General features: G+C 37.5%; 1 protein-coding gene and 1 long non-coding RNA gene across 3 annotated transcripts in view; one reads left to right on the top strand and one right to left on the bottom strand.

Annotated features, from left to right (window-relative positions):
- Window positions 1-4,231: 4,231 nt before the first annotated feature.
- Window positions 4,232-7,168, bottom strand: LOC107043470. The gene is made up of 2 exons (XR_001461233.1): window positions 6,732-7,168; window positions 4,232-5,132 (listed from the first exon to the last, which is right to left on the bottom strand). It is a non-coding gene; the product is annotated as an uncharacterized LOC107043470 (long non-coding RNA).
- A 1,564-nt stretch (window positions 7,169-8,732) lies between these two features.
- The window catches only part of LOC107043472 (FAD-dependent oxidoreductase domain-containing protein 1), a 129,309-nt gene continuing 113,489 nt past the window's right edge, over window positions 8,733-24,552 (top strand). The window contains exons 1-2 of one of the 2 annotated variants that reach the window (XM_015265003.2): window positions 8,733-8,837; window positions 9,346-9,481. In XM_015265003.2, coding sequence (XP_015120489.1) covers window positions 9,395-9,481 — 87 coding nt within the window. In that variant the 5' untranslated portion in view covers window positions 8,733-8,837; window positions 9,346-9,394. The other variant, XM_015265002.1, reaches the window with a different exon arrangement.

The raw sequence follows: 24,552 nt of genomic DNA, 5'->3' as shown, positions 1-24,552 counted from the left end.
CGAGAGCAATGATTTCCCCGGTACATCTCACCATGTGTGGGCAAAGATGAGCCTGGAGCTCAAGGGGAAATGGTTGGCTCATTCAGTGTACATTCATGTGACTGGAAATAAAAAGAAAAATTTGACTACTGCTCGACAGAACTGCGGAATTTTCACATCACCCCGAAGAAAATCGAAAATGAGAGAAGATATCACTTGTGAAGTCCCCAATGGAGAGTCTTTGTTGTTGAACAATGACTCATTAGTTGAACCTGAAGATGTAGGTGCTGGTGTGGAGGATTTTCACCTGCTATTGACTGCACTGGAGTGGGAGGGGATAAAACCTGAGGATACTTCACAATCGGGAGGAGAGAGGTTGAGACCTAATGCATGGGTTTCCATCGTTTCCAATGCCTTGTACCTGAGATACAATATGCCTTGTGCGATGATTGGAAAGTGGTCTCAGGTCAGCATCAGAGAAGATGGTTCTGTTTTAGTGAAATTCAAGGCCACTTGTAAAGGCAAATCGTGTGGAAATATTTTCATGGGGATAGGTGCCACAGCTACAGAAACAGGGAGACTTAACCTGAACATTCAAGCCCGCGATACTCGTCAGCAAAAACATGAAGACGTTAAACGACCCTTGAGAGGCTCAGAGAGAGTGCAAGTGCGAGAGGCATTGTTAAGAGGAGCCCCAAAGAATTATCGACAGAAATTACTTCGTGAGGGGATGGCATTTGGTGAATCCATCCCTCCAACGATAAGAAGGGGGTATATCTATCATCAAGCGAAGATGGATGCTGTGAAAGAAACATATGGTAATGGACCTAGGGATACAAGAGATCACCTGACCATCATCCGAGATTTACGTGCAGATCCTACATACAAGACGAGCATACTCGATATCGGACTTGATCCTTTCCATTTGATTTACTGTACACCTGCACAAGTCTATGTTTTTAAAGAATATAATCGGGTGATTAAAGATTCCAAAGTTATGGCTGATGGTACTGGAAAATTGGTCACCACATTCGAGAAAGGTCCTGGGTATTTAACTGGTCACATATTCTTGTATACAGTCACTATAAGTTTCGAGAAGAAGACCATTCTGGTATGCCAGGTCCTAACAGAGAGACATGACACGGATTTCTTAATCTTTTGGTTGAGTCGTTGGATCAGATCATTCAATTTATCACCTCCAAGACAAGCCATCAGTGATCAGGAAAGGGCTCTTATGTTAGCACATTGTTTTGTATTCAATGGCATCAGCATCAAGCAATATGTTAATAAAGTATAGTTATGGGCATGGGATGATTTTGAAAAGAAAAAGGAATCCTTTCCTGCTGCGACAGCCATTCGAATCGATGTGGCTGTGGTCGCTCGGTGGGAATGTTTTCATGACAAACACAAGTTTCGTGCTAAACGATTTTATGTAGGAGCGATCGCTTTACTAGTTGATTGTCAATCCGTTCGTGAATTTCAACATATTTTCCTCCTCACATGTCTGGTGGCTTTGATGCCAGTAAACGATTATGTCGTGGAGCTACCAGATTCAATAAAATTGGCCCAAGGTTGCGTCATGAGAGTGGAAGATTCGAGGATGACTCCTGAAGAAGCCCGGGCAACCTTGGAGGACTATATTTCTGTGAGAGGATCTGTCATCGACAATCTTCAAAATTACAGTGAGGATGGGAAGATAGAAGTTTCTCCCAATTTCGAGGCATTCCCTAAGGAAAATACCAGGGGAAGTAAATTGACTGTGGCACACCAGTGGATTAAGCATTTGATTTCGTTGGTGAAACCAGAGAAGCCAGAATGTGATTTTGCACGAGGAACGAGGGTGGATTGTCAACTGGTTGCTTTCCCCCTCAATTTAAATTTAGGAAAAATATTCAGGTGAGTAGAATTGATGAATAAGTTGCGGCAGATGTTCAACTATAGAGTAATACTTTCTTTCTGTCCCAGATTGGTTAGAGTGATTCATTTCGATCAAACACTGGAACACTTTGTGGCTTACTGTCCGCGAATGAAGGGTGGTTATCTCGAATGTGACGATATAAAAGAGAAGATCACTCCTGCAGCACACGATATTAAGATTGTACCTTTCGGTGCAATTTATATTCGTTCATGAAGTTATGTTCTCCAGAGGTCCAGTATATTATTGAAGTATTTCTCGAATCAGTATTAGTTCTCAAAGAGCAAATTTTTGAGAGGAGACTGGACGTTCTTATAGGTGACTCTGTTTATTCTCAACACATTATCAGTGGGGAAAAAATTTATTTGACATGTTTTATGATCTTTAATTGATTCTGAATGTCACGTTCCATGATCCGACTTGAACAGTTTGTTATTGTGTCAGTTGGAATGATGAGATGCAGAAAAAAACTTACGCACTCATTACATAATAAAATTCTCGTGTCTTCGTTTCACTTTTTGTATGGTATAATCCTGATATTCAATAATTGTTTTTATTATGCTTAAACTATAAAGAATGTGAAAGCTACCAGAGTAGAGACAGTTATTTTTGTGATATCCATGATCGATATAAAACTTTTGCAGTTATCATGAAAAATCGTTTTACACAGGAATTGCGACACAGAAAACTCTGGCAATGCATTTATATTATAATTAAGCTACAGGGTATGCCAAAATTACTTTAAGACAGTCATTTTTGTGATATCTAATGTAAAACTGCTCTGTTCATTAGTTGTTATAAGAAATCGTTTTACAGAGGAAATGCACGTCAAAAAACTGTTGGAATACATTTATGTAATGATGGAGCGACAAAGAATGCCAACATTACTTTAAGACAGTCATTTTTGTGATATCTATAATAGATATGAAACTGCTCTATTCACTAGTTATTATGAAACATCGTTTGGTAGAGCAAATGGACGCCAAAAAACGGTTGGAATGCATTTGTATAATGATTGAGTGAGAGAGAATGTACCACTTACTCGGAACCAGTATTTTTTGTGATATCTAAAATAGATTATAATACTGCCCTGTTCACTAGTTATTATAAAAAATTGTTTTGTAGAGAAAATGCATACCAAAAAAACCATTGTGATGCATTTATATATTAAACTACAGAATATGGCAAGATTGCTTTAAGGCAGTAATTTTTGTGATATCTATGATAGATATAAAACTGCTCCGTTCACCAGTTACTATAAAAAATCGTTATACAGAGAAATTGCACGCCAACAAACTGTTGGAATGCATTTATATTGTTGCATTTCTCTATTCGTATTGTTTGATTTCTTAAATTTTCGTTCTTGAAGGATAGTACACGACGATTCATGAGTATGGTAAACTACTGAAAAATAAGAATTACAGGAAAATGCCCATCCATTTTCCTGTAATTCTTATTTTTCAAGTTGTTATGGAGAAGATATTTTTGTAAAATCTGATAGATATATGAAACTACATAGTTCTCCAGGTGTTAGGAAGTAGTGTAATGCCGAGAACTTTTGAATTTCTGCATTCATATTGTCAAATTTTATATTTATATTCTTGTGGAATGGTAAAAAATATGGTGTACAACACGATTCAAAATTCGTGCACTACTGACGAAAAAAAGGAGAAGAGATCGTGAATAGTATGCCAAGGAGAAAGTAATTAATACTCCATGAGTTATGTACTAGTGACGTACAATTAATATACAACAAATTTTCTTTCTTGAACATCAGTATGCGTCTGTCCTTCCCGTTCCTCAATATTTGATTCGTATCACGTTGTAAACTTCAGTCTTCAATAGTTATTGATTACTGGCAGTGGTTATGATACAGTCCGTAACAGTAGACTTAAATCAAGTAATAGGCCTTTATTAATCTTCCTTCATAATGTCGTAATTATTATTGATACATATTAAATACACATTTGATAAACTGTAAAAAAAGATTCCATTACGGGTTTAATTATCATTCAACTACTGTTTAATGTTCAATGTGAATATTAAAATGTAAAGCCTAAATAATGTTCAATATAGAAATTGAAATGATCTTCCGGTAATATTATGGCAAATTGTTGGATTGATCGAGTTCAGAATTGTAATCACTTTGATTGAGAATCATTTTAGGGAAAAACTTGTTATCGAATTAATTCGATATTATTGAAATTCAATATTTTTAGTAGGAAAATTCAATTATTTCGGTCATGAGTGGTTTCAGGATGGAATTACAAAAGGCCTTTTTTGAAGATGATGGAATTTCTTTTGGAACTATCTCTTGAATTATCGTTTTAAAATCTATTGTGAGCAAAATGATTTATTCCGATCTATAAGCTACAAAAATTAGACATTTTCAAGTAAGATTCGAGATAATAGTATTATATTATATTGAAGATTTAAGCTGATTAGTATCATCATTGTTTCATTTTCCAATTATTTTCTCGAAACTTGTCTGATTTTCTTCTTGGTATTTCGGTACTCCTGAAGCTTTAGTGTGCGGGTCATGTCATAGGCAATACCTCCCTGAATTCTGGGTCTTCAGCAATTGCAGTTTTCAATGCCTCAGGCACAAGTTTCTCCAAGAAGTCACCCCAGCAGTTCTTCTGCTACACACCAAGGGTCACGTGGAAGCTGTGGGCAATTGGGCATCACCCATTGTCTCCCCCTGGTGGATCGTCCCCTTGGGGAAGTACAAAAGGTCCCCAAAACTGAGAAGAACATCCAAAATCGCTTCTTCAATCTCTGAGGAATCAACGTTCTTTGAGGAGAACCTGGGGAGAAACTCAGAGGTGTTCCTGGGTTTATATAAAAGACAGCGTTTTCTCGATGTTGTCATAGTGGGGGCGAATCCTTGGGATCCTGGGGGCGTCAGGTAGAAGTTTGCACCAACGAAACAGCCGAAGAATTCTTGGAGGGAGGCGTTCAGGTTGTGCAGCTTGGGGATTAACGTCTGGGGTTTCAGCATTCGCACTGAACAACCGTTCCCGTAGTAACCCCAGAGGATGCTGGGGAAGGCTCTGACCTCTGGGTTGGGGGCCTCTCTTTTACATTGACGTAGGCTGTAATCTCCAGGTTATTCGTGAAGGAGATGGGGTAGCGCCGCAGGTTCTCGTCTATATGGGGAGTCTACATCAGAAGCTCGTAGTAGACGGCAACCGGGGCGGTTGCGGGTTATGTGTAGGGAGACTTCTCCCAGTTGTCCCTGGAAGGGTTGGAAGAGATTTTAATTAGTTGATGAGGAGATTTTTGAGGGGTTTTTCGTGAAAGGTGGATTATCGGAGGAAAAAGTGGGTTTAGGGGAATAGGGAAGGAGAGAGGTTTTGTGGGGAATTTTGGGGGCTATGAAAGAGGACTTCCGATGTTTTTTGATAAAAGTAGTGGTTGATGAGATAAATGGGTAATTGATAAAAGTGTCAAATTTAGGTTTTTATTTTTTATGATTTCTTCATCTGTTGATAAATATCAAATTATCTGGGAAATGAGTGTGTTTAGGGTAATATGGGAAAAGAGAGTGTTTGGTGAATGACTAAATTTAGGGTGGATGTGGGATGAAAATGTGGAGGGAGTTGTTGGGAAAATTACTGATGAGCCGGATTTAAAAACCACACTTTATTTTGTGGGATCGAACCACTTTGTCAAAACTATTTACACTCTTTGGTTTTCAATAGTTGAATGTCTAATTAAATTGATGATTGTCTTTCACTGTAAATTCGTTGAGTCACTGACTTTAGGCTGAATTTAATCAACAGAGGTGATGTACTGAACAAAACGGTGATCTTACTAAGACCGGTGATGTACTTAATTACTAGTGAGCTAGGTGAGGTTCAAAGAGCTACTGTACTCGGTGAGGTGCGATATAAAACTTGTACAGGTGATTTGCCCGAGATAGACTTGTACGGTCAGAGGCTAAGCCTAAACTGACTCGCGCGTGCTTCGGCGACTTACGACCGATGACCCGAAGGGTCCCGGAGATTTTCGAAGTAGGCCAATGGTCGACCAGAATGTTCTGGAATTTTAGTTGCGTTTCAAACAGAGAGTTTTTATAAGGAATTTTGTGGGCTACAAAAATAGTCTTTTGACATTTTTTGATAAAACCATTCGTTAATGAGATAAATGGAGGATTAATAAACATAGTCAAGTGGTAAATTGTAATAAAACAGAACAGTCAATTTTCCTGATTTTGAATATTGAATTATCTGGATAACGCGTGATTTTAGAAGAAAATTACAAAAGAGGATTTTTGTGGGAAATTTAACGCTCCGAAAAGGTCAGCTCGGCACCCGGGTCAACTCGGCACCCGGAAGAGTCAGTAGTCGGTAGTGCAGAAGTATCGTTACGATAATGATCTAAAGTATTCAGTCAATCAGTATTCTAAATTTAGTATCCTTGTTCAGTACATCAATTTGTTGATTAAGTTCAGTAATTTCAGTGACTCAACGAGATAAAGTGAAAGACAATTATCAGTGAAAATTAGACATTCAACATTAATTATAACAAAGAGTGTACGGCAATCGTGACAAGTGGTTCGATCCCACGAAAATATATTGAGATTTTTTATAACACGCCTACCATAATTTTCCCAACATCTCCCTCCACATTTTCATACCACATCCACCCTAAAACTAGTTCCTCACCAAACAGACCTTTTTTGTAGCCCATGAAATTCGCCACAAGAAATATCTTATGACATTTTCCCCTGAAGCTCCCCATTATCAAGATAAATCAATATTCATAACTTTATCAAATCCCATTCCATCAAGTACTTTAATTCGCATTGATTATCTGAAGAATTCATTAATACCCATTGAATGAATGACCCAACCGAACAACGTGGCGGCTTCCTCAGGTGGATTCATATAGTTGAAGAACCCCGTCCTCCTTCTGTGAATCGTCAACTTCATCAGAAACGATCTTATCCCCTGATTTCAGGCTTTCCGTCCCTTTCATATTCCTCCCACTCATGAGTACTCCTCGATGTTTTTTTACATGATAATCCTGATATTCTGGGAATCACTCGAGGTTGACTTAGAGCTACTGACTGACTGTTCAGCAACTGTCCTCCTGGATCATAACAATTTTTTATTTTCTGAGAAAATTCATGTCTGCTGGATCGTCACACTCATGAACTCGAACCATTTCGTCATCAATAAATAAAAAGACTTCATTACATAATGTTAATTAAACTTTGTTCAAACCACTAGTTCCAACGGTTTCCAACCGAAGTAAACACAGCAGACGCATTCTGCGGAGGGGGGAGCACAGTTGACAGACATAGAGATGGCGCATGAGCGAGTGGGGGCGCGCGCCGTTATCACATTGGAAAATAATTATTTAAAAAATAATTATCAATTCCCAAATTCCGAATCAATTTTTTTTGGACTTCCCAAATTATTCCGCATCGATTCATAAGGGTTTACTTGATATTCGGTCATATCACCGGCTAACTATACGCCGTATCAAGACTAATTAATTAAAAATAAACTATCAACTCCTAAATTATAAAATTATATTCCTAAATTATCCCAAATCATTCCCAAATTATCTAAATTGGTTTCATTCGGAAATGAGTTATTTTCCTGCTAATTATATGTCCGTCTTCTTACATTCGCAGAGATCAGATTGTGTTCTATACTGTTGGAGGCGCGTTTTACGGACTCTGAAACAATTTAACGTACAATTCTTCATTCATTTCTCCCAACATTCACACAAGATTTAATCGGTTGGGAGTAAAATTCCTCACAGGGTTGGGCATATCTCGCAGATGGAAGTTTATGACGTGACATTGTCAAATTCCGGTAATTTACCTCTGGGGCGTCAAAAATGTCAAAAAGTGTCAGAAAGCTCTTTACAAGGAAGCTAAGCTAAAAAGTCACAAGGGTCAAAAGTGAGAGGCACATCGGCCGGAAATCGTTAAGATCATACGATCACGAAGGTTATCCTCGCGAAGGTTGAACATCGCAAGGGTTATGCCTTCTTAGGGTCAAACGTCGCAAGGGTCAAACAACGGAAGCAATCCTTCAATCTGGAGGGTGAAACTAATAAGAGGTTCAACGGGGGACGCCAGGCGGTTCAATTACAAGGTTCCAACGGTCATAAAGTTTAAACAAAAAAAGCAAGTAGGTTCACAAGGTTCAAACAGGTCACTAGGTCACCGCCTAGTTATCCTGATTGACCCTTATGATTTACCTACTTTGTGATTGTTTCTTGAACGTTTGTGATTTTCCAGCTTGCCTGCGTCTTAATTTTAACTCTTGTGATTTTTCAACTTACCTCTCCTGTAGGCAGAACAATGACAAGGGTGGAATGATCATGAATTAAGAAAAAATAATTTGAAACTATTCCATTTGGTCTTTCTTGTTGCTTATGATCATTTGACGCTCGCAAGTTATGATTGTGACGTTTGACCCTCCCAAGTTATGATTGTCACGTTTGACCCTTGCGAGGTATGACCTTTGCGACGATTGACCCTCGCGAGGCATAACCTCAGTGGGTATGATTTTTTCGAATTTTGACCCTTGTAACTCTGACAGGCGGTATTCTCGGTAAAAATCACCCGGTTCTCCAAGGTGCTAATAGATAGCGTCACATAGGTTTTTGACAGGTCAAAAAGCCAACAACTCGCCCGGGTAATTTACCTACTTTATGACCGGTCAAAAACCATGTAATTTACCTAAGGTAATTTACTTGCCCAACCCTGATTCCTCATCATCCATATTATCGTTTGACTCTTGCACGCCAATAACGTTTTTTCATCAACCAATTTTTACCACCCAAAAAATCTGGTGATTTCACAGCTGGAAAAGTGGATTTCTTACACCCCATCTGGTGACGAACTCTGAACGGCATATGGCAATTGAAGCTTCTCCATAAGCGCTGGCAATCTCCCCTATAATTTCTGCTGTTAGAGGTAAAAAACCACGAAGCTAAAGGCGTTTGAACAAACCAGTCCTAATCTCATGTTCACGAGGTTACCAAGAATTTCAATTTAGAAACATTTTTTTTCTACAAAGAGATATATAAACAGAATGTTCTAGGACTTGGTTTCTAAGACATTTAAAAAACATTTTTGTTATCCTGAATAATGGATATGTCAGCAAAGTGATTTCATTTGAGATGTGTTTGTGATAAGAAGAGTGAGTGCAGATAGTGTTAACAGAAGAAAAGTATCTTGTCTTGTTATCAAACAAGACAAGGGCAGATATCGCAAATTGTTATTTATTTTATGCCTCTAGGGACGGAAAACCGCGATTCTAACCTCGCTTCGCTCGGTTACATCGCGGTTTTCAGTCCTCGAGGCATAAAATATCGTGTGCCACACGGCAGTAAAAGTATTTTCTGATGTATGTGATTATAACGTCAGATTCGTCAGAAAATACTTTTACTCCCTGGGGTCACAATATACTATTGTGTTACAGAGGCAGAATTCAGCGACGATTGTGAACTTGGCGTTGAAGTTCCTCTGACATGTTACGCAATATTTTCCAAAGTGCAAGAAAAGTTGCTGTACCTCGAGCCACGAGATTACAATATCCAAGTCTATACAGTGATACAGTAAGTTGTTGAGGAATGACTGGTACAAAATAAATGTTATTGAATCTTTCTCATCTATTGACTAAATAACCTAAAAAAACAAAAACAAATGTTCTTGTAAAAAAAATTGCGCCAAAAAAAAGTTTTGTTTCGTTCTTACTGGGCAGTAGAAATTTTTCAAAATTCAACGAAATAGCAAAGAAAGTCAAGTCAGGAATGTCGAATAAATGGTCGCAGTGCACAATCAGATTTCTATGAGAAAAATTGTTTCAAATCGAGTAAGGATTGAAAAAAATTTCTCTCTGGAATAAAAAATTAATAGGACCAACGTCCTTGGCGTGGACCAAAAGACAAAGGATTAGATTGATACTAGACAGTGCGTTGAAAAACTCTGTGTCAAGAACGCTGGTCATGCTTCTACAATTTTTTTTATTTCATAGATAATTTTTTTCAGTAGTTATTCAATTTGAAACTATTTTTCTCACAAAATTTTGATAGTGCACTATGACCATTCATTCGACATTTCTGGCTTGACTTTCTTTTTGCTTCCGAATGAAAGCGTTTTAATTGATCGATTCTTCGATTCTCAAATTTCGCTTGGAAATTACTTAGAATGCAATGAAACAGCGAGATATGATGTTTTTAGAGACTGTCTATGTGTACGTCCGTATGTGCTTGCAAAATCTGGGAATTTTTAAAATAAATTTTCACAAAATAAGCAGGGCTTCAAGTCTTTCTGGTAGAAACCATCTGATCGTTTCTTTTTGTGTTCTAAATCCTTTTCATTTTTTCATTTCTACCAATTCTGTTGATTGTAAACTTTCGAATGGATCTATTGTACCAATTCTATTAAAAGAAATGGATATGCCAATCGCGCTCATATTTGATATTAACCATGTCACAAAAATTGTCTGCTGATTCGAAAACAATATCTTTTCTTAATTCTGCTGTAAATATAACAAGTTTGTGTGAAAAAATATTCAAAAGAGTATGTGGCTATTCTACGCATTTAAATTATTCTTCATGTGATATTCTGATTACAAATGAAATTTTGATTATGCCCAACATAGAAGCTTCATTTTCATTCTCTTACAACGATTTTTTTAGTGTGTTGAGTATCACTATTCACGAAATCTCAAGTCCAACGTTGCAATGTTTTGGGAATCATTATTATCACCATGAATCACTCGTTTTCCATGTACATCTCTTCCTAGAATGCTCTTCAGACCATAACTTGCAAGTATCATTAAATGCTTTCCCCAAACTTTTAAATGTACACCATGCTTCATATAGTCTATCAGGCACCGTCAATTTAATAAATCCAAAGATTATCAGCTCTCACGCGATAAGCTATTACAAGGCGTGTGTTCCCAGAGATGATAGAGTAAAATAGGCGATTTAAAACCTCAAAAAATTATGCCAATGAATGTTCCCGTCTGGGTATTTATATTAAATCAGACAACTCGTAAATCGGTGAGAAAAATCATACAAAATCAGTTTTAGTTACAAGGAAGTCTGTCATGAAACCCTTGTATGACGAATAAATATGGTACTATCGTAGATATTTGTTCCTATATTCAATGAAACCAGTCGCACCTATATGGACCAGTTTGACAAACAATTATGAACACATGAAGACCTCTACACTTTTGAAGTGAATAAACACATTAACACATTGAGTTATAAACCTCAGAAAAACATATGGGGCATTTCATGTCAATTCGACCGGTTTAAACCCTGACCATCTCAGATTCGTTTAATTTTTTTTCATGATTCTACTCGATAAAAAATCCATCCTGATTTTTTTTCAGATTTTTTTCATCAATTCTTTAATTTTTTATCAATTTTTGAGGTAAATTAACGAAAGTCCCATTTTAAAAATATGAAAAAAATCAAAAAAATGTTATGCTACCAAAAAGTTGTTTCAAGCTATTTTTTAGAGTGGAAATAGAAATAGCACACCCTACGCTAACCCTATTTCGGTATGCGCTGGAAAAAAAATTACATTTTATGTATGGAATTTATGTTAACGGAAGTGCTTAATCCGAATCCGATGTCGATTTTTACAAATTGTAGTCAGGTCTATCTATTTATAACATTTTAATTGTTTAATCGATCATATCATAGAAACGGTTGCAGATAGAGAAAAAGATTTCAAACAAAAGATGCTTATTATGTAAAAATACACATTTTTATCGTATAACTTTTTCTCCTAACGGCGATAGATAAAGTCATCATGGATGGGAGGGAAGTGGGCAGCACGTTAACACTTGCACGGATGTTGGAGCACTCCGATGCGTTTATTGTCAAACTCGATCGTGATAGAGGAGAATGGTTCAAAAGAAAAATGTTCACCATTGAATTTGACATATAATTGATTTTCCATTTGATCCGTCAATTTTTTATGAATTTTCTATGTTGATTGACGAAGGTCCCTACTGGGAAATTTGAAAAAAATTACAAAAATTTGATATTACCAACAAAGTATTTTGCGGCATATTTTAGAGTGAATATGAAAATTAATCGTGTGATAGCAGCATTGATTCAAAAAAATACTCATTATTGTCAGATAATTTTTCTTACAAATACTAGTTATTTCTATAAATTGAATTCCGATTTTGTTCATGATTTTTTTTCAACTCTATATCATGAGATAAGGCTTCAGTTGAAATTTCAGTCCAAAATAAAATTTTTTGAACGAGTTATGATTTTTTTTCAATTTTGCGTTTTTTTCGCTTGTAAAAAAAAATTCCTATCGCCTTTGATTTCCACTGAACAAAATCGGTGTCATCGATTTTTTTCGACTCCCTATTTCACGTGGAATCGCCCAGAAAGGAATTGAGTAGTTGATGAATATCAAGAGAAGTCAATAATCAAGTCGAAGTAAGCCCTAAAATGTAGATTTCGGCGAATCTCCATGGAATTTTTTCTCCATCTTCTGCGATTTTAATTATTAAGAGCTGAAGTTCAAATCTGTCCTTCAAGAAAGTAAGATTGATAAGTCTATGGAAATCGATTTGCGGTATTCACTGTGCTCAATGATAAAAAATTTGTATATATGGAAAAATATATGAATTTTATCCTGCGGAATTCAAGTCTCCTCTATCTCAATCGAGTTTGCCAATAAGCACATCGGAGCGCCCCAACATTCGCGCAAGTGTTAACGTGCTGCCCACTTCCCTCCCAACCATGATAACTCTCTATCTATCGTAGTTAGGAGAAAAAGTTATACGATAAAAAATATGTATTTTTACATAACAAACATCTTTTGTTTGAAATTTTTTTTTTATCGGCAACCGTTTCCATGATATGATCGATTAAACAATAAAAATGTTATAAATAAATAGACCTGACCACAACCTGTAAAAATCAACGTCGGATTCGGATTCGGCACTTCCGTTAACGTACATTCCATAGATAAAAAGGAACTTTTTTCCTAGCGCATACAGAAATAGGGTTAGCGTAGGGCGTACTATTTCTATTTCCACTCTAAAAAATAGCTTGAATCAAATTTTGGGAGTATAAAATTTTTGTGAATTTTTTCAGATTTTTAAAATGGGGCTTTTATTAATCTACTTCAAAAATTGATAAAAAATTGAAGAATTGAAAAAAAAAATCTGAAAAAAAGTCAGGGTGAATTTTTCATCGAGTAGAATCATGAAAAAAAAATGAAACGAATCTGAGAAGGTCAGCGTTTAAACCGGTCATATTGACATAGAATGCCCCATATGATCTTCACGTAACACGACATTCCGAGTAATCATGATAAAAAATCCGATGACTGAAGAAAAACCCGGTTATTACCGTAATAGAGGATTTTTCATAAAGTGTTCCACCTCAAGAACTACTAAACCAATTAAGTTCAAATTCTCCCGAGTTGTAAAGCTAATAGTATTGATCATTTATCCTAAATTTTAGATCGTCAAATAAAGAGGCATTTTAAGCTAGCACAGCCAAATCAGCACAATCAAAAAACGTTGACTGCATTTGAAAGTTTACGTTTGTTGCTAATTTGTTGCGCAAAAAAACTTTTTTTGCTCTTATAGTTTTTTTTTTAATGGCTGTGCTAGCTTTTTATAAGCAACAAATGAGTCTCGAGTATGTACACCCCTAAAATTATAAAAATTTCGCAGTTCAATAATAATAAACAAACTATCGAGTAAGATCAGGTGTACAAACTTCAAAAATTCTCCAACAAAAGCTGTACAAACTTCGAAATGAGGTCTGCCCTGACGTAAGAACCCTTGCGAAGTTTGTACAGCCCCTCGCAAGGATGGATTCACTTGTTTTCCGGACGAATCTAATTAAAAATTTGTGCTCGAAAACTGGCTCGATGACCAAGCAGCAGGGGTAGGTGTACAAACTTGCAAAGGCGGTCTGCCCTGAAGTGAGGGCCGTAACGAGGTTTGTACACCTCCAGAGAGCGAGAAACAAACTTATCCAATTGAATATTTTCGTGTGAACAGTGCCTTGTTCACTAAACAACAGGGATAGCTGTACAAACTTCAAAATGAGGTCCGCCCTGAAGAGAAGGCCCTTGTAAAGTTTGTACACCCTTCCTGAATGGACGAGTCACTATTTCCGTTAACGAGGCTAACTTGACATTTCTCGTGGAACACCGTTTTGTTCGCTAAGCGGACAGGGCAGATGTACAAACCTTGAAATGAAGTTCGCGTTGAAGTAACGACCCTTGCGAAGTTTGTACACTCTCTCATGACGGAATTGACTCCTTTTCCAAAAAAATCAAATTGAATATTTTTGGTGGAAAACTTTCTTGTTCGCCAAACAGCAAGGGTAGATGTACAAACTTCGAAATGGGTTCCGCCCTGAAGTGCCGGCCCTTACGAAGTTTGTACAGCTTCCGGGAGCAAGAAACACACTACTTTTACAAGCTAGTCCAATTGAATATGTTTGTTTGAACACTGCCTTGTTCACTAAACAGCAGGGGTTGCTGTACAAACTTCAAAATGATGTCCGCCCTATAGGGAAGGCCCTTGTAAAGTTTGTACACCCTTCCTGAGTGGACGAGTCACCATTTCCGTTAACGAGGCTAACCTGACATTTCTCGTGGAACACTGTTTTGTTCGCTAAGCGAACAGGGCAGGTACACAAACCTTGAAATGAAGTTCGCGTTAAAGTAACGACCCTTGCGAAGTTTGTACACTCTCGTGGCGGAATTGACTCCTTTTCCAAAAAAATCAAATTGAATATTTTTGTTGGAAAACTTATTCGCCAAACAGCAAGGGTAAATGTACAAACTTCGAAATGGATTCTGCCCTGAAGTGCCGGTCCTTACGCAGTTTGTACAGCTTCCGGGAGGGAGAAACACTACTTTTACAAACTAGTCCAATTGAATATTTTTGTTTGAACACTGCCTTTTTCACTAAACAGCAGCGGTTGCTGTCAAAACTTCAAAAGGACGTCCGCCCTGAATGGAAGGCCCTTGTAAAGTTTGTACACCCTTCCGGGTCACCATTTCCGTTAACGAGGCTAACCTGACATTTCTCGTGGAACACTGTTTTGTTTGCTAAGCGGAAAGGGCAGGTGTACAAAGCTTGAAATGAAGTTCGCGTTGAAGTAACGACCCTTGCGAAGTTTCTACACTTTCTCGTGAGAAAGGAATTGACTCCTTTTCCAGAAAAATCCAAATGAATATTTTTGTAGGAAAACTGTCTTGTTCGCCAAACAACAAGGGTAGATGTGCAAATTTCAAAATGGGATTTGCCCTGAAGTGCCGGCCCTTACGAAGTTTGTACAGCTTCCGAGAGCGAGAAACACACTACTTTTACAAACTAGTCCAATTGAATATGTTCGTTTCAACACTGCCTTGTTCACTAAACAGCAGGTGTTGTACAAACTTCAAAATGACGTCCGCCGTAAAGGGAAGGCCCTTGTAAAGTTTGTACACAGTTCCTGAGCGGACGAGTCACCAGTTCCGTTAACGAGGCTAACCTGACGTTTCTCGTGGAACACTGTTTTGTTCGCTAAGCGAACAGGGCAGGTGTTCAAACCTTGAAATGAAGTTCGCGTTGAAGTATCGACCTTTGTGAAGTTTGTACATTATCTCGTGGCGGAATTGACTCCTTTTCCAAAAAAATTAAATTGAATATTTTTGTTGGAAAACTTTCTTGTTCGCCAAACAGCAAGGGTAGATGTACAAACTTCAAAATGGGTTCTGCCCTGAAGTGCCGGCCCTTACGAAGTTTGTACAACTTCCGGGAGCGAGAAACACACTACTTTTACAAACTAGTGCAATTTCATATTTTTGTTTGAACACTGCCTTGTTCACTAAACAGCAGGGGTTGCTGTACGTGTACAAACTTGAAAATCGCGTCCGTCCTGAAGGGAAGGCCCTTGTAAAGTTTGTACATCCTTCTTGAGTGGACGAGTCACCATTTCTGTTAACGAGGCTAACCTGACTTTTCTCGTGGAACACTGTTTTGTTCGCTAAGCGGAAAGGGCAGGTGTACAAACCTTGGAATGAAGTTCGCGTTGAAGTAACGACCCTTGCGAAGTTTGTACACTCTCGTGAGGGCGGAATTGACTCCTTTTCCAAAAAAATCAAATCGTCAAATCGTTAACGGAAATGGTGACTCGTCCACTCAGGCAGGGTGTACAAACTTTACAAGGGCCTCCCCTTCAGGGCGAACGTCATTTTGAAGTTTGTACAGCAACCCCTTCTGTTTAGTGAACAAGATAGTGTTCAAACGAAAATATTCAATTGAACTAGTTTCTAAAAGTAGTGTTTCTCGCTCCCGGAAGTTGTACAAACGTCATCAGGGCCCGCACTTCAGGACAGAACCCATTTCGAAGTTTGTACACCTACCCTTGCTGTTTGGCGAACAAGAAAGTTTTCCAACAAAAATCTTCAATTTGATTTTTTTGGAAAAGGAGTCAATTCTGTACTCACGAGAGAGTGTACAAACTTCGCAAGGGTCATTACGTCAACGCGAACTTCATTTCATGGTTTTTACACCTGCCGTTTCCGCTTAGCGAACAAAACAGTGTTCCACGAGAAATGTCAACCGACGTCGGTGGCCGAGTGGATTAGACGCAAGTCTAGTGTGCGGAAGGTTTTGAGTTCGATTCCGCGTGGAACCGAATTTTTCAACGGAAGGCTCCGGCGAGCGGGAGGTTGCTAATAGAGGAACTGCATGTACCGGCACGGGTTTTCTGTGGCTTCCCCACGCTACTTCCATGTTCTATAGGAGTGCGAATGCGGTACAGTGTAGAATCCACAGCTGCATGCATAGGGTTGGATAGAGTGCTGAATGGGACCCGAAAAGGGACTCCCAGGCCGTAAAAAAAAAAAGAAACGTCAGGTTAGCCTCGTTAACGGAAATGGTGTCTCGTCCTCTCAGGAAGGGTGTACAAACTTTATAAGGGTCTTCCCTCCACGGCGGACGTCATTTTTAAGTTTGTACAGAAACCCCTGCTGTTTAGTGAACAAGGCAGTGTTCAAACGAAAATATTCAATTGGACTAGTTTGTAAAAGTAGTGTGTTTCCCCCTCCCGGAATATGTACAAACTTCGCAAGGGCCCACACTTGAGGGAAGACCCCATTTCGAAGTTTGTACACCTACCCTTGCTGTTTGTCGAACAAGACAGTTTTACAACAAAACAATATTCATTTGGATTTTTCTGGAAAAGGAGTCAATTCCTTGCTCACGAGAGAGTGTACAAACTTCTCAAGGGTCGTTACTTCATCGCGCCCTTCATTTCAAGGTTTGTACACCTGCCCTTTCCGCTTAGGGAACAAAACAGTGTTCCACGGAAAACTCAGGTTAGCCTCGTTAACGGAAATCGTGACTCGTCCACTCAGGAAGGATGTACAGCTTTACAAGGGCCTTCCCTTCCGGGCGGACCTCATTTTGAAGTTTGTACAGCAACCCCTGTTGTTTATTGAACAAGGCAGCGTTGAAACGAACATATGCAATTGGATTAGTTTGTAGAAGTAGTGTTTCTCGCTCTCTGGAGGTGTACAAACCTCGTAACCGCCCTCACTTCAGGGTAGACCTCATTTGCAAGTTTGTACACCTACCCCTGCTGCTTGGTAATCGAGCCAGTTTTCGAACACAAATTTTCAATTAGATTCGTCCGGAAAACGAGTGAGTCCATCCTTGCGAGGGTGTGTACAAGCTTCGCAAGCGTCCTTACGTCAGGGCAGACCTCATTTCGAAGTTTGTACAGCTTTTGTTGCTTAATTTTTAAAGTTTGTACACCTGATCTTACTCGATAGTTTTTTTATTATTATTATTGAACTGCGCAATTTTTATAATTTTAGGGGTGTACATACACGAAACTCATTCGTTACTTATATTTATAGATTCTCAGAGTTTGTATACCTCCCCTATTCAATTGGTATTACGATTCATATCTTGGCTGTGCTAGCTTTTAAAAAGCTGGCACAGCCATTAAAAAAAAACTATAAGAGCAAAAAGTTTTTTTTTGCGCAACAAATGAGCAACAAACGTAAGCTTTTAAATGCACTCAACGTCTTTTGATTGCGCTGATTTGGCTGTGCTAGCTTAAAATGCCTCAAATAAAGTTTCAACCACATCATAACACGCATGAGCACGCTGATCACATAAAAATAGAGAAATGGCAGTATCTTAAAAGCTTTCAATGAAATGACACTCATATTTTGATTTGGTCAGGTAGCCACCATTATAACGAATATTTTAAAAAAACAAACATTGAATTGAATTGTTTTTGAGATATTAAAGAAAAAAGTTTCACATACAAAGTTGAATATCGTTGAAATTACTCGTTCGTTTTCGCCCATCTAAAATGCCCAATTTTGTTATTATAAGACCTAGAATCATACGGAGTTGAAAATTTCTGTCGATTATTTTTACGTAATTGTTGTAGCAAACGATTTCGTCGAAATAATGACAATAAAACTCAATTTTCCATAGCGGGGTGATTAAATCCCCATCCGATGAGCTAGATATCTTTGTGACGAATATTAAAAAAAAAAAAATCATGGAATTGGCCCAACCATTTCTGAGATATTTGCAAATAACGATTTTCGAGAGATCGCAGTATCTCAGGAACTACTTTACTGAGCGGGCTGAGATTTAATACTGATTTACATCTTACTGGTACCAACTATGAGTCAAAATTTCAGCTTTTTTGTAATTACGGTTCTGGAGTTGCTGACACATTTCTGCACAAACGCACACACACTTACACATACATGCAGACATTCTCTTAAAAAATCATATCTTAACGTTTCATACTACTCTGAGTCATGTCCAAGCAAAATTAGAGAATCGGAAAAAATTGCATTTTCAAAGCTTTTGTTGGGAAGCAAAAAGGACTAAAATGATACATAAAAATCTGAGATTTTGGCTTATAATTGGCATTGTTTGGGAGCACATTTGGGCGAAATTTCAGATTAATCGGTCTAATAATTTTTAAGATACAGTGGTTCCGAAAATTTTTTCTTTTTGTCAATATCTTGAAAACTATTGCATCAAATAAACTTTTTTTGGCGTCAAAATATTCCTTACGATAAAATCTATCGAATCGAACTATAATATGCCTAGCTAACTATTGCGAATCGCCTAGTAATTGCCATTTTCCATGTTTTTTTTTATCGTTATTTTACATCGTTTCGACCCAGTTAGGGTATACTGCGATGATGATCAAGACTTTAAATGGTTAGATCGCACCATTCTACCCGGCCGAGATTTCAACTCAGAACCTTTCGCATGTGAGGCAACGAACTTACCCACTGCGCCAAGCCACCGGGCATTTTCCATGTTTGTGATAAAAATGATGTGAACGTCATAACGTTTGAAAAAGTTGAGATAGGAAGTTGAAATTGGTAGAATTCTACCTCTTACTATATTACAAGCTTTTCATTTGGGCGAAATCGAATGAGTAGTTTTGATTTTCAATCTTGTGTATAACACCGAATATGTTCAATATCTCAACAACTATTCATCCGATTTCATTTTTTTCCCAAAATATTCGCCTTGATGTCTCCTATCTAGTTCCTTCAAAATATGTATACCCATTCCTACAAAGTTCACGAGATATTGGCGTTTTCTATTTTTTTTCCTGAAAGTTGCTTCGACGTTCATTCGTTTTAAGAATCAAACGTTTCCACGTTCAATCATGTTAAGGCTTCGAAATAGACTGGATGAAACGTTGTAAGGGTTGGATGTCACAAGTGCGTTTATATAAATGCCATTAGTTCCATGCAGATGGTGTGCAAGCAACATGGAAACATTCAGATCTTTTAAGCATTACGCAGGGTTGTAGTAAAACCCTAAAATTTTGGTCACCAATTAATGTGAAATGGAGTGATCCAATATGTTTTGGAATATGGCAATTTGTTTGAGACGAATTTCATTTTCCTATCATTAGTTTTCGATATCCACGGAACTAGTTCACTGGACTAAATGTTTTTCACACAAAAATATTTTTATATCTATCGAATAAAATTAGAAAATTCAATGAAAATGGCCCCTTTTGAATTACAAAATAGAATTTCTACGGATCCATTCGGAAGTTTATTACCAATGGGATTGGTAGAAATAAAAAATGAATGATCAATAAAAAAAATAACTAAAAAAAATTATGAAACTGAAAAACTAAAAATCAAAAACTTCTGACGAAAAACTGTAAATTGACTGATTCTAAAAATAATAACTAAAAACTGAAAAATTAAAAACCCCCGAAAAATACATTGACTGGTTAGAAAAATTAAAATTTCAAATTTCAAAGTGAAAAAAATTGAAAACTAAAAACTGAAAAATTAAAAATTAAAAGCCCGCCACAAATGAAAACTCAAAGATAAAAACTCCAAAGAGGCAAATGAAAACTCAAAGACAAAAACTCAAAAGAGCGAAATGAAAATTAAAAATTTTAATTCGAAGAATTTTACACAAACTGAAAAAATTGAATTCGAAGAATTTTACACAAACTGAAAAATTTTAATTCGAATAATTTTACAGAAACTGAAAATTTTTCTTGAAGCAAAAACTCAGAATTGAAATTTGAAGAATTTTACAGAAACTGAAATTTTTTTTGCAACAAGAAAAATTTCCAGTTTCTGTAAAATTCTTCGAATTCAAATTTTTCAGTTTGTGTAGTTCAAGAAAAATTCTCAGTTTGTTTAAAATTCTTCGAAATAAAATTTTGAATTTTCTTTTCGCTCTTGTGAGTTTTTATCTTTGAGTTTTCATTTGTGGCGGGTTTTCAATTTTTAATTTTTCAGTTTTTAGTTATTATTTTTAGAATCAATCAATTTACAGTTTTTCGTCAGAAGTTTTTGATTTTTAGTTTTTCAGTTTTTTAGTTTATATATATATATATTTTTTTATTTTCGTCGGGGGTTTTCAATGTTTAATTGTTCAGTTTCATATTTTTTTTTCGTTATTTTTTTTTATTGATAAATTTATAATTTTTTGTCGAAGGTTTTTGACTTTTTATTGTGACGTATTGAGATCAATCAATACGTCGATTAGGATAATGTTAAGAGATCCTTCACCTTCGGTCGACATGGTGGATCATGGGAAAGAGGAATATGATTTCTCTTTCCTGCGATCCAGACATGAACTCAGCAGCCACACGGTATCGTTTAGACATCGTGGTAAGCGGTCACATGGTGCCACCTGAGTCCCGCTTCCCTTTTGGAAGCTGTTTGACTGTTTAGGTCTGTGTCAATGGTGACACATGACTGTGTTAGACAGGGCGAATCGTGGGACTGCTTACCCTGCAGTTTTGAGCTTGGAGCATCTCTCTGGACTCCTTGGAGACCAGAGTACGATCGGGAGCAAAACGGAGCGGATCCCCGAACCCATCAGCCTAATTTTCAATCTAGCTCGCGTATACCGGCCCGATTCAATAGATAGTGTACCGTGACAGTAACCCGTAGATAAAATATATGAGTAGCTTTTACCAGTGAATCGTGTGCCTTATTTACGGACAATACCCTCTTCCCAATAAGAATATCCCTCGGAGTGAGCGAACTCCTCGTGAGTTCACCGCAGAAGTTAGCCGAGGTCGGAGTGACAACTATACACCGAGGATTACAGTGCAGTGCAAAGTGCAAAGCACAGTGTAGTAAAAAGGGAACTTTCACTGAGTTTTACCTCCGAGTAAAACTCGAAACGTCACATTATTTTCAAGTTTTTTATTTTTTATGTTTTTCAATTTAAAATTTAAAACTTAAATTTTTTTAACCAGTAAATGTTTTCGTCGGGGGTTTTCAATTTTCAATTTTCATTTTTTTTATTGATCAATTTATAATTTTTCGTCAAAGGTTTTTGATTCTTAATTTTCAAGTTTTTTTGAATAACACAACGATAAAACAGTTGCACCCTTCACCCCCCTTGCCATTTAAGATTCAGTTGTTTTACCTACATATCGGTAATTCAGGAAACACACATTCGTTATTCACAAAATATACACGCAAAGAAAAATGCTATTAAGTGGCCATGTAACTCAAACGGCAGTTACCATCAGAGTCGAAAATTTCGATTCAATTTTTTTTTAGGGTGGAACCATCATTTTTAGAAAATTAAATTCTTAGGCCCTTCATTCCATGATTATGAAGGGCCTAAGAATTTGATTTCTTTCAGAAATGATGTTCCCCCCCTAAAAAAATGGATCGAAATTTTCGACTCTGATCGTAACTTCCGTCTAAGTTACATGGCCACTTAATTAGGGCGATTGTCGGCTAATTCATGAGCTAATGGCACCACGTGGGCAAGCACTTTTCAATGGATTAGACAAGGAGAGCACGCATCTAGTCAACTTTGCTCAATGCTTTTCACAAATTTTTTGTTTTTATTACCATAGAAAATACAATATAAAAAAATTGACACCAGGTGAACAAAGCAATGTGGCGCCATCTACACATCTTTTGTAACAATATGTACAATATGTATATATATCATCTGCCTTATCTACTTTAGATAAATACTTCAATATTACTTATAAATTTCTGTAACACAGACATAATTTTTTTGTCAGTGAATGTTATAAGATATTCAACGCAGTACGGAGGGTTCAATTTACAGATTTCCCTGAGATTCCTGAGAAAGGGTCCACTTGGAACCTCATAGAGAGGACACTCAAAGAAAATGTGGTTTTGTGTTTCGGCATTCAGGCCACAGGGACACATGTCCGAAGAGACAATATTAAATCTATTGAGACTTCTTCGAGTCGAATTATGATTACACCTAAGTCTGTTGATAGTCATTATAGTTTTCCTGCTCAGTTTCAGATCCTCGAACCAAGGTTTTCTGGACTCTGAATAATAATTTTTGAAAAATTCTATTCCTCTTGTTTGACCAAATTCCAAACACCAAACGGTGAATTCTCTCATTAATCTATTCCTCCAGGCGGTCCTGAATTCGGAGACCGGCAAAAGTAACTGAGTATCTCTCCCCGTCTGGATGGCTTTCTTCGCTTCTCCATCAACGATTTCATTGTATTCTATGTCCTTGTGGGCTGGAATCCAATGCAAAACTATCTCCTTACCCTCTTTACTCAAATTCAATAGTTCCTCTTTTATTTTTCCTATGATATTGTGATAGGGCTGTAACCTTGGACCCCCAATTAGAGCTTTCAATAAACTTGCTGAATCTGAGAATATTCTAAATTTCTTCTCTAATAGTTTAATTTTGTCTACACATTCTGCTATTGCCATAGCCTCAGCAGTAAAAATCGAAGTAAATTCGTGCGAACGAAAACGGTACTTTTGTTCAGGGGAAACCCTAACAATACCGAAACCAACAAAAGACTTATCCTTCATTTTAGATCCGTCAGTGAAAAAACATTCCTCATTATTTAAAACATCTTAAAATTTTTCTTGGAAAGCCAACTTACAGTTCTCAGAGACCAAAATTTCGTTACCCTCCTCAAAAGTAACACTAGGTTGCTAGAGAAGGGAGTCATAGCTGTACTGATAGCACAGAGGTTTACCTGATGAATGGATAAGATGGGAAGTATTGGTGATATCCATAAAACTGTTGATTAACCCTAGTTTGGTCACCATATGAGAACTTGCGACTTTGGTCACCTCCGCAGGGAATCGCCGCCGTGTTATTTAGGCCCGAGCGTTGCCGAATTCATTCTATACAGCCCGGGCGCGTTTAGCGAGACTTCGGCAACGTCGCACAACGGGCAATTTCATTTAACATGGGAAAAAATTGCCCGTCGGTTAGAAATAATTTTTTTTCTTCAGGAATTGTGGATATAAATAATTTTAAAAAATATTATAATTTTCTAGACACTTGAATTAACGCATTCCAATTTTTTAGGTTTTTCCGCTCAGTCAGTCAATGGTAAGAAAAAAAAAATCGACCTTCTGCGGCGTTTCCCTCCTATGGTGACCAAACTAGGGTTAAGACAGGCAACTCAATGCGATTCACCCGACAGGGATCCCCAAAACTTTCAATCAAGGAATTCAAGATACTCAGCAATGGGTAGCTTTCATTAGAAAGTACCCTAACTAGATAATTTCTCGCCAAGTACCGATATCTTAACTCCAAAGGGGGTTCACAGACCTCGGCTAGAATTACGTTTGTCGGGGTACTCTGTCTATAACCCAAAGCTAATCTCAATGCCCTGAATTGAACTCTGTCAATCCTCGACTGTTGGGTTTTTGTCAATGAATGCATCAGAAAACTTCCATATTCTAACCTGGATCTAATCAGTGCTTTATATACTCTCAATAACAGAACAGGATCTGCTCCACACCACATGTATCGGAGACACGACATGATTTTCAAGGCATTCTGACATTTGTTAACCATAGTCAGTGTTTCCTCCTCCCAACTAAGACGAAAGTTGAGATGTAGTCCTAAAAACTTGACTACTTTTTGACTTTCCAGAAGGGTGTCACGTATCTCCATATGGCGTATAGTGAATTTCTTTTTATTTTTAAAAACACAAAACCTACGTTTTCCAGGGGCAAGTTCGAGTCCACTTTCATTCAAGTATCTATCAATGTTTCTCATGGATTCTTTAACTAGGTCAATTCCTTCAGGGGCCGAGTCAACGACAGCATAGACCAGACCATCCTCAGCAAACTGTATTAGCTGACAACCTTCAACCGCACACTTATCCAA

The sequence above is a fragment of the Diachasma alloeum genome, unplaced genomic scaffold (genome assembly GCF_001412515.2).
Source record: "Diachasma alloeum isolate Michigan unplaced genomic scaffold, Dall2.0 Dall_scaffold_00583, whole genome shotgun sequence".
Classification (NCBI taxonomy): Eukaryota; Metazoa; Arthropoda; class Insecta; order Hymenoptera; family Braconidae; genus Diachasma; species Diachasma alloeum.
The sequence above is the reverse complement of the archived record's forward strand: the minus strand, read 5'-3'. Positions and strand labels throughout refer to the sequence as shown.